Genomic DNA, 8,571 nt, shown 5'->3' with positions numbered 1-8,571 from the left:
CTTGGCCATCCACCATCACCCATCATGCTCCCATACCATCCTTTCCCCCTCTACGCATCCCTCATGGCTCCGCTGACCCCCATACCACTCTTAACCGTCAAACTCACTCTGCTACCCCACGCCCCTCTACATATCCTCATTACCTTCCATTGCCTGATAGTTCTACTGTCTCCCGTTCACCTCCTATACCATCTCAATTAATATACATGAGTATCCTGTACACAGGAGAAAAAAATAATGTTTCATTATTTGAAATTCTTTATTGCAATCTACACACTATGGAGAAAATCACTTTGATCCATTAATACAGACTTTGACAGATTTTCTTGACAAGTTTGTCGCCTTTGACAGTTCTGGATATGTTTCTTTGACAGCTTCACAGCCCCAAGGAGTTTGAACAGCTTTAGGAACAATCCTTGTAGATGTGAACAATCCCGCAGGATACCTTTGTTTCAAAGATAGTAGGAACTGCAGATGCTGGAGAATCTGAGATAACGAGGGGTGTAGAGCTGGATGAACACAGCAGGACAAGCAGCATCATAGGAGCAGGAAGGCTGGTGTTTCAGGCGTAGCCCCTGGGTCTAGGCCTGAAAGGCCAGCTTTCCTGCTCCTATGATGCTGCCTGGCCCGCTGTGTTCATCCAGCACTACACCTTGTTATCCCACAGGATACCTGACACCTTCCTACCTGTAAGGGTGGTGTGTGATTTTCCCCACACAACCTGCTGTCAACCACAAGGATTGCTGTATCCCACAAAGGGTACCTAACAAAGGTGATCTATCCAGGAGTGTAGATGATGTCTCTCAAGACCATCCCCAGTCACAGAATTATTATGGTGTAGAAGGATGTCATTTGGCCGATTGCAACAAGCATTATTATCTAGTTAATAAAATGTGAGGCTGGATGAACACAGCAGGCCAAGCAGCATCTCAGGAGCACAAAAGCTGACGTTTCGGGCCTAGACCCTTCATCAGAGAGGGGGATGGGGGGAGGGAACTGGAATAAATAGGGAGAGAGGGGGAGGCGGACCGAAGATGGAGAGTAAAGAAGATAGGTGGAGAAGGTGTGGGTGGGGAGGTAGGGAGGGGATAGGTCAGTCCAGGGAAGACGGACAGGTCAAGGAGGTGGGATGAGGTTAGTAGGTAGCTGGGGGTGCGGCTTGGGGTGGGAGGAAGGGATGGGTGAGAGGAAGAACCGGTTAGGGAGGCAGAGACAGGTTGGACTGGTTTTGGGATGCAGTGGGTGGGGGGGAAGAGCTGGGCTGGTTGTGTGGTGCAGTGGGGGGAGGGGATGAACTGGGCTGGTTTAGGGATGCAGTGGGGGAAGGGGAGATTTTGAAACTGGTGAAGTCCACATTGATACCATATGGCTGCAGGGTTCCCAGGCGGAATATGAGTTGCTGTTCCTGCAACCTTCGGGTGGCATCATTGTGGCAGTGCAGGAGGCCCATGATGGACATGTCATCAAGAGAATGGGAGGGGGAGTGGAAATGGTTTGCGACTGGGAGGTGCAGTTGTTTGTTGCGAACTGAGCGGAGGTGTTCTGCAAAGCGGTCCCCAAGCCTCCGCTTGGTTTCCCCAATGTAGAGAAAGCCGCACCGGGTACAGTGGATGCAGTATACCACATTGGCAGATGTGCAGGTGAACCTCTGCTTAATGTGGAATGTCATCTTGGGGCCTATCTAGTGTCAGTTTCATGCTTTGTCTGTGTTCCCGGCACATTATTTCTACCCAAAGAATCATCAAATGCCTCGATTGAACCTGCCTCCACCACACCAAGCCGTGCGATCCTAACTACTCACTGAGTGCAAAAGCTTTTATCTCTCACCACTCTTGCTTCACTTGCACAAGTCTATACCCCCTTGCATTCGTTGTGTATTTTTACAAGCCGTGAAATTCATCACGAACCCACAAAGTTCAGATTCTGCTCGTAGCAACTCCAGCGTGCGCTGGCAATGAGTCTGATGCTACAGCAAGGCCAAAATCCCACTTCCGGGGTGGCAGCTAGCGATTTAAATGGCCAGCTACTTCTGTAAAAGTACATCCAGGACTGTCCAAGGCTGACAGTCTGTCTCCTTCATGGTGAAGCTTTAGGCCAGTCGACCTTCCCAAGACCTGCAAGACCCTGCAACAGCTCCAAGGAAAGTCCACATTTATACAATAGAACAAAATACTGTGGATAAAAACTGAAAGAACTATGGATGCTGGACATTGGAAACAAAAATAGAAATTGCTGGAAAGGCTCAGGAGGCCTGATAGCATCTGTGGAAATAAATCAGAGTTATCGTTTTGTGTTCAGTGACCCTTCCTCAAAACTGGATACAGCAGATGCTGGAAAAAGGAACAAGCTGGAATTGCTGAGCTGGTCTGGTAGCATCTGCCGAATGAGAATCAAAGTCAGTGTTTCGGATCAATCGCCCCTCATCAGAACTGTGGGAGGTGAAGGGTGAGAAGTTCATCAGTGGGAATTGGCAATTTCTATCCCTCAAGGCATGTTCCTGCTGGGATTTGCTGGGAATCAGTTCTGGGGAAAACCCAGGTGCTGCTGCTTGCAGATATCCAAGGGAGGAGCAGCATAGGTTGTAAAACAGGCAGCGAGCCAACATCTAGATTTACTCAGGCAAATTTCCAGCTTTCTTCTCAAAGGAACTAATGAAAGACTTTCAGGTGAAGTTTTCACAGTGGCGTAAAGCAAGAAGTCTGATTAAGGAGCAATGCTGTTGCTGTATTTCTGCACTTGAGGATAGAAAGCATTTCCTTTATCCTTTCAAAGGGTTAATACAAATCCAACAAGGTGAGTCCTGCTTAAGATACAGACCAATGACAGCCTAAAATGCCAGGTTTCATAAACATGCCTTTCTCATGAAACAGACTACTTTGCATTCATTGTGTTCCCTCCAGCGCTTCCAAATTAAAGGAAGCAAAAACTGAAAAACTTTTAGCTGCAATAGCATTGTGCAAGCATGAAATGTTTCATCCTACATCAAGAAGCACTTTCCTATGAGGCTTGACAAAGGCTGTCACTTTCTCGCAAGGTTTAGCGTTTCATCAACATTGAATTTATCTCAGATTTGGACAAGACATTCCTTGGTCACTTCCGAAGAGGAGAAAAAGACCGGCTTGTGTCGGGCGGAGTTGGCCTGAATTTCCATGAACGCTTCAAACATTTTGCTTATAAATTGCCAACGTTGTTCTTAACTTGGTTTTGATATTTGATTCTCCTGAGATCCATACCCGTTACCAGACTCTTCGTTGGAGTGTGGATCATGGATGCAGCAGGAGCAAAGCCAATGACGATAACCTTCACAGTCTGGGATTATGTCCTGTTTGCTGCAATGCTCCTGATTTCCACAGGGATTGGGATATTTTTCCTCACTCGGCGAGGCAGCCAGCAGAGGAAAGCGGATGAGTTTTTCACAGGAGGCCAACAGATGTCAGCGCTGCCTGTGGGTCTGTCCCTGTCAGCCAGCTTCATGTCTGCAGTCCAGGTACTGGGGGTCCCTGTTGAAGCATACAGCTATGGGGCTAAATTTATTCAAATGTGTCTGGGCCAGACACTAAATGCTGTCCTGACTGCCTACCTCTTCCTTCCTGTTTTCTATCGCTTGAGATTGACCAGCACCTATGAGGTAAGCCTGTTTTACAATCTCCTGTGGAGGTATCAACGACTTGAGTCCTGATTTTGAGGGACTTTGAGTAGATTGGACCCAGATCTATTGGAGCTGAGATGAATGAAAGGAGACCTTATTGAAACATGCAAGATGCTTACAGAACTTGACAGGGTTGGCGCAGAGAGGTGGTTTCCCATTGTGGGAGAACCAAGGGCTAGAATAAGAGGTTGCACATTTAAAGTGGAGATGAGAGTTTTTTGTTTTCGCTGAGGGTAGTGAATGTTAACCACAGAACGTTGCAGGGGCTGGGTCATTCAGTATATTCAAGGCTGAGATAGACATTTTTTTAATCAGCAAGGGTAAGTTTAGGAAGGTGGAGTTGAGGATCATCAGATCAGCCTTGATCTTATTGAATATTGGAAGGGACCTGATGATCCTTCTGCCCCTATATCTCTACAGTCTTACAATATCCTGTGCAGAAGTTCATTTCGTGAATCATCAGGTTCAATGAAAGGAGAAAGTTGAAGTTGCTCAGCAATGTTTGTGGGCTCAGGATGTTCCATGATGCTTTGAAGACAATGGAGCACTTTCGAAGGGTAGTCGCTGCTGTTAAACGGGAAACACAGCAGCCAGTTTGTACGCTGCAAGATCCTACTGACAGCAGTGAGATAAATGATTCAAGCGTGTTAATTTTCCAATGTAGATTGACAGATAAGTGGTGGCAAAGCCACATTGTCAAAAATGTGCTCTGTCCACCTAAGGGAAGGATGACCCTTCAGTTTAGCATCATAACTAAAGCAGGATTGTCCAGCATTGCAGGACCCTCTCAGAGTGACGGCCAAGCTCAGCCTGGGGTCTGCCTTCGAGCCTTTGGAATGAGGCTTGACCCCAAAAATCCTCACACTACGACCAAGCTTTGTGTACAATTAAAAAATAGCACCCTTTATTCCATTCACTGCCACACTTTCCAAATGTGAAGCTGTGAAAATATTATAAGTATTTTGCTTGAGTGATTTGGGAATGAAGAGAACAGTAATTTAAAATGGCGCGAGTCTTGACCTGGGGGATGAAGAGCAGGTAGAAGACCCTCCCTTCAGGAAGACCCGTTGTGGCAGCTGCCACTCAGTCAGTGGATTGGCTACTAGTGGTGGGCATTTCTCTAGAGTGGGCATTGGTATGGTTCTACCACTGAGAACTTACTGCCCTCCAGGGGCCGACACTCCATTGAATGACAGCACCAGCAAGAGTGTGGTGGCCGCTAATGGTACTGCACCTACCTGAGCTCAATTGCCTCTTCGCTGAATCTCAAAAGCCAGACACTTGATGGACACAGGCAGGGCTTCCTGTGGTTGGGGCCTGGAGTGGGAGGGCTGGGCATGGATGATGCTGGGTTTTTGAGGGCGGGTAGGGGAGGAGGTCAACATTGGGAACAGTGATCAACACCAAGTGTCTTTGAAAGTGTGGGTGCCCACTCCCATCACCTTGCCCATCCCTCCCCATGTTCACTACTCACACCCACACCTCCCCACCCACAGCCCCACCCCCCAACCCCAAACCCCTACAGCACTTAGCCGCTTCCAGCTGTTACTGACCCATACTTCCCCATTGCCAACTCCCTCAACACACACCATCTCCCAATGCCCTTACATCGCTAACCCCACACACACCTCTCCACTCCCCATGCCTCGAGTGCCCAGGCTTTCCCCACTGCATTCACACCCCCACATTGTGACCACAAACCACACATTCCAACCAGATCCACATACATACCCCCATAACCCCTCCATCCCCTCAGCACCCTCTTACCAGGCACTTGGACACATAAGGACTGCAGATACTGGAAGCTAGAGGCAATAAATGTGGAGCTGGAAAAGCACAGACAACATCGAAGGAGCAGGATAGCCAATGTTTAAAAACTAGCCCAAAACATTGACTCCCCTGCTCCTTGGATACTGTCTGACCTGCTGTGCTTTTCCAACTCCGCATTATCACCTCTCACCAGGCACTCCCAATGTCCTCACCAGTCCCCTCATCACCCTCCTCACCACCTCCCATCACCTCTCCCAGTTCCCCTCACCCCTCTCCCTCACCCACCTCCACTCTAGGGCCCTGTAACTGACCCTACGTGAGCTTAATTTGTCAGATTACCCACGTGGACAGCTACCACTCCCCTCCCACCGTTAATGTGTCAACGGGCCTTAACGCTCCCATGACCAGCCCCCCCACCCCACACACCAGGCTTTACTACCACACAGCCTGCCACTACACCCCCCCTGTTGTTAGTCACTAACAGTCTCCATTAACAACTCCTCACCCTCCCAGCCTGATCGTTAGCAACTCCTTTGTCTGCCCACCAGCCTTTCTCCCTCTTTGGGCTCTATCCTATCGTTTATTCCCTGCCCCATCCACCTCCCTATTTTCTGCATATACACCGAAGTTTTCCCAGCCACCATCAGTTCTGAGGAAGGGTCACCGGACCTGAAACATTAACTCTGTTTTCTCCTCCACAGATGCTGCCAGGCCTGCTGAGCTTTTCCAGCTGCTTTGTTTCTGTTCCTGATTGACAGCATCCGCAGCTCTTTCGATTCTTATCAATGTGTTCCAAGCAGGCGTGGTGGGATGAGAGAGACACTATTACGAACCCCTGAATGATTGTTTTTTTCGGGATAAGGTCCTTAACTGAGCACTAGTTGGACCCATCAGGGAGTCACTGGGTGGGCAGACCTGGTACGTTGGGCTCCAACTCCCCCACTTCCCCCTTGGGCTCCGTCAGGTGGTAGTGGGAACTGCTGTGAGGTCTTCAATTCCCACCTACACCCACTACCCCCAACCTCACCACAATGGTAATCCCCACACCTCAGCCACCAAAGGGAGGGAGGGCTCAAGAGTCTATACATAGCAATAGAAAAAGCTTGTGAATGTTTGTAGATATAATGGTTTACTTTTACAGTACCTGGAACTGCGTTTCAGCAAAAGCCTTCGACTGTGTGGGACCATACAATTCACAGCAGCCACGGTAAGACTTTCCACATGCTTTCTGTTTCAAATAGTGGCTGGATTTCGCTCCCACCTCAGGGAATTAAGGTCAAGGCCTAGAAAGTTCTATACTCAGTCTGACCCATCACGCCATGGCATCTTAAAGTGAAGTCAAGCTTTAAATCGTAGAACAGAATCATAACAGCGTCGAAGCAGGCCATTCAGTCCATCGAGTCTACACTGACCTTCCAAACAGCATCTCACACAGACCCAAACCCCTCCTCTGTAACCCTGCATTGCCCACGACCGATCCACCTAGCCTGCACACCTTTGGAGTGTAAAAGGAAAACCCATGCAGACACAAGGAGAATGTGAAAACTCCGCACAGTCACCCAAGGCTAGGGTTGGACCTGGGTCCCTAACGCTGTGAGGCAGCAGTACTAACCAGTGAACCACTGTGCCGGTGAAGTATATATGGAAGACTAGAAGGAGATAATATGGAACTACCGAATCTCTGCCTCTCAATAATCTGCACTCTTCCTGTTTTAACCTGTTCAGTCCAGTTCAGCAACCCCTCCTACCCAGCCATGGTGATCCAACAGGCCCTGACCCTACCACGTGATATATGCATTGTGGCTGTAGGTTAGGTAAGAGAGCTTAGCCAATAGACAAGCTTCCAATTGTTGACTGCCTGAAGACAAATGGTGTTAATTTGAATGCCATTTAGGAACAATCTGAATAAAACCTCATGGGATCACAGGCGGAGGGTTCTTCTTCTCTGGAGTAACTCTGTTGAATGATTCTGTCTCCTTATCCCACACTCCTCTCACAGTCTGATTGGTCTCCTACTCAGTTGACTAAGTAACTGCGTTTGGCCCACACGCTAACCAAGTTTGGTTGGATATGATCAACTGAAGGGACGCAGTTGTCACCAGAGACTACATTGTGTTTTGTGGTGTGCATTTTAAAAGCACTTATAAATTTAACCCATGTTTGCCTTACCCTGAGAGTGATTGATGCTGGCTGTAAGGCTGGGATCCTCCCTTCCTAAACTGTGCCATAATGGTGATGAGAAAGGCAAATGATCCGCCATATTGGCATCATGGAGATGGCTGCCCTCTACCCATCACCTCAGAGTTGGTTTCTGGGCCCGCAATCAGACCTTCTGGACATGCTACCAATTCAGGATTGTAAGCAGCCAATAAAGACCCATTGAGCAGCCCCAACCTGCCATTGCCATGATTAGCAATGTTCCCAACAGATGGAATAAGTGGCAGCCCCTCCTTCCTGCTGGGCTGTGTTAATTGGGTGGGTTTGTGTGAGATGATAGTGGGTTGGGTTGGAATAGGCTGGGTTGGGTTTGCATTAGATGGAGGTGGGTTGGGTCAGGTTGGGTTCAGGTAGGCTGGTTTGGGTTTGGGTTAGGTTGGGTTGTGTTGGGCTGGGTTTGGGTTAGCGATAACAAAGTGTGGAGCTGGATGAACACAGCAGGCCAAGCAGCATCTTAGGAGCACGAAAGCTGACGTTTTGGGCCTAGGCCCTTCATCAGAAAAGATGAAGTGTCAAGGCCCGAAACATCAGCTTTTGTGCTCCTAAGATGCTGTGTTCATCCAGATCAACACTTTGTTGTCTTGGATTCTCCAGCACCTGCAGTTCTCATTATGTCTGGGTTTTGGGTTAGGTTGGGTTGGGCTGGGTTGGGTTGGGTGGAGGTGGGAGCTTTGATCTGCCCCAATCTGCTGAAATCCAGTGTATTGCACTTTTTTAAAAGAAAAGTGTTTATGAGATGTGGGCATCACTAGCTGAGCCACCATTTATTGCCCATCTTTAATTGCCCTTTCGAGGGTATTTAAGAGTCAACCACACTGCTGTGGGTCTGCAGTCACATGTAAGCCAGACCAGGTAAGGATGGCAGTTTCTTTCCCTAAAGGTCATTAGTGAACCCGATCAGTTTTTACAACACGCAACAATGGTCAGACATCATT

The 8,571-nt window shown here is 48.4% G+C and overlaps 1 protein-coding gene across 2 annotated transcripts in view; it reads left to right on the top strand.

Moving 5' to 3' along the window:
* Positions 1 to 2,672: 2,672 nt before the first annotated feature.
* slc5a5 (solute carrier family 5 member 5) overlaps positions 2,673 to 8,571 on the top strand; it is a 53,443-nt gene continuing 47,544 nt past the window's right edge. For both annotated transcript variants that reach the window (XM_059638555.1, XM_059638554.1), the window contains exons 1-2: positions 2,673 to 3,628; positions 6,561 to 6,626. In XM_059638555.1, the coding sequence (XP_059494538.1) occupies positions 3,266 to 3,628; positions 6,561 to 6,626 (429 nt within the window). In that variant the 5' untranslated portion in view covers positions 2,673 to 3,265. The remainder of the gene's footprint in view (positions 3,629 to 6,560; positions 6,627 to 8,571) is intronic.

Source organism: Stegostoma tigrinum, chromosome 30 (genome assembly GCF_030684315.1).
Source record: "Stegostoma tigrinum isolate sSteTig4 chromosome 30, sSteTig4.hap1, whole genome shotgun sequence".
NCBI lineage: Eukaryota > Metazoa > Chordata > Chondrichthyes > Orectolobiformes > Stegostomatidae > Stegostoma > Stegostoma tigrinum.
The sequence above is the reverse complement of the archived record's forward strand: the minus strand, read 5'-3'. Positions and strand labels throughout refer to the sequence as shown.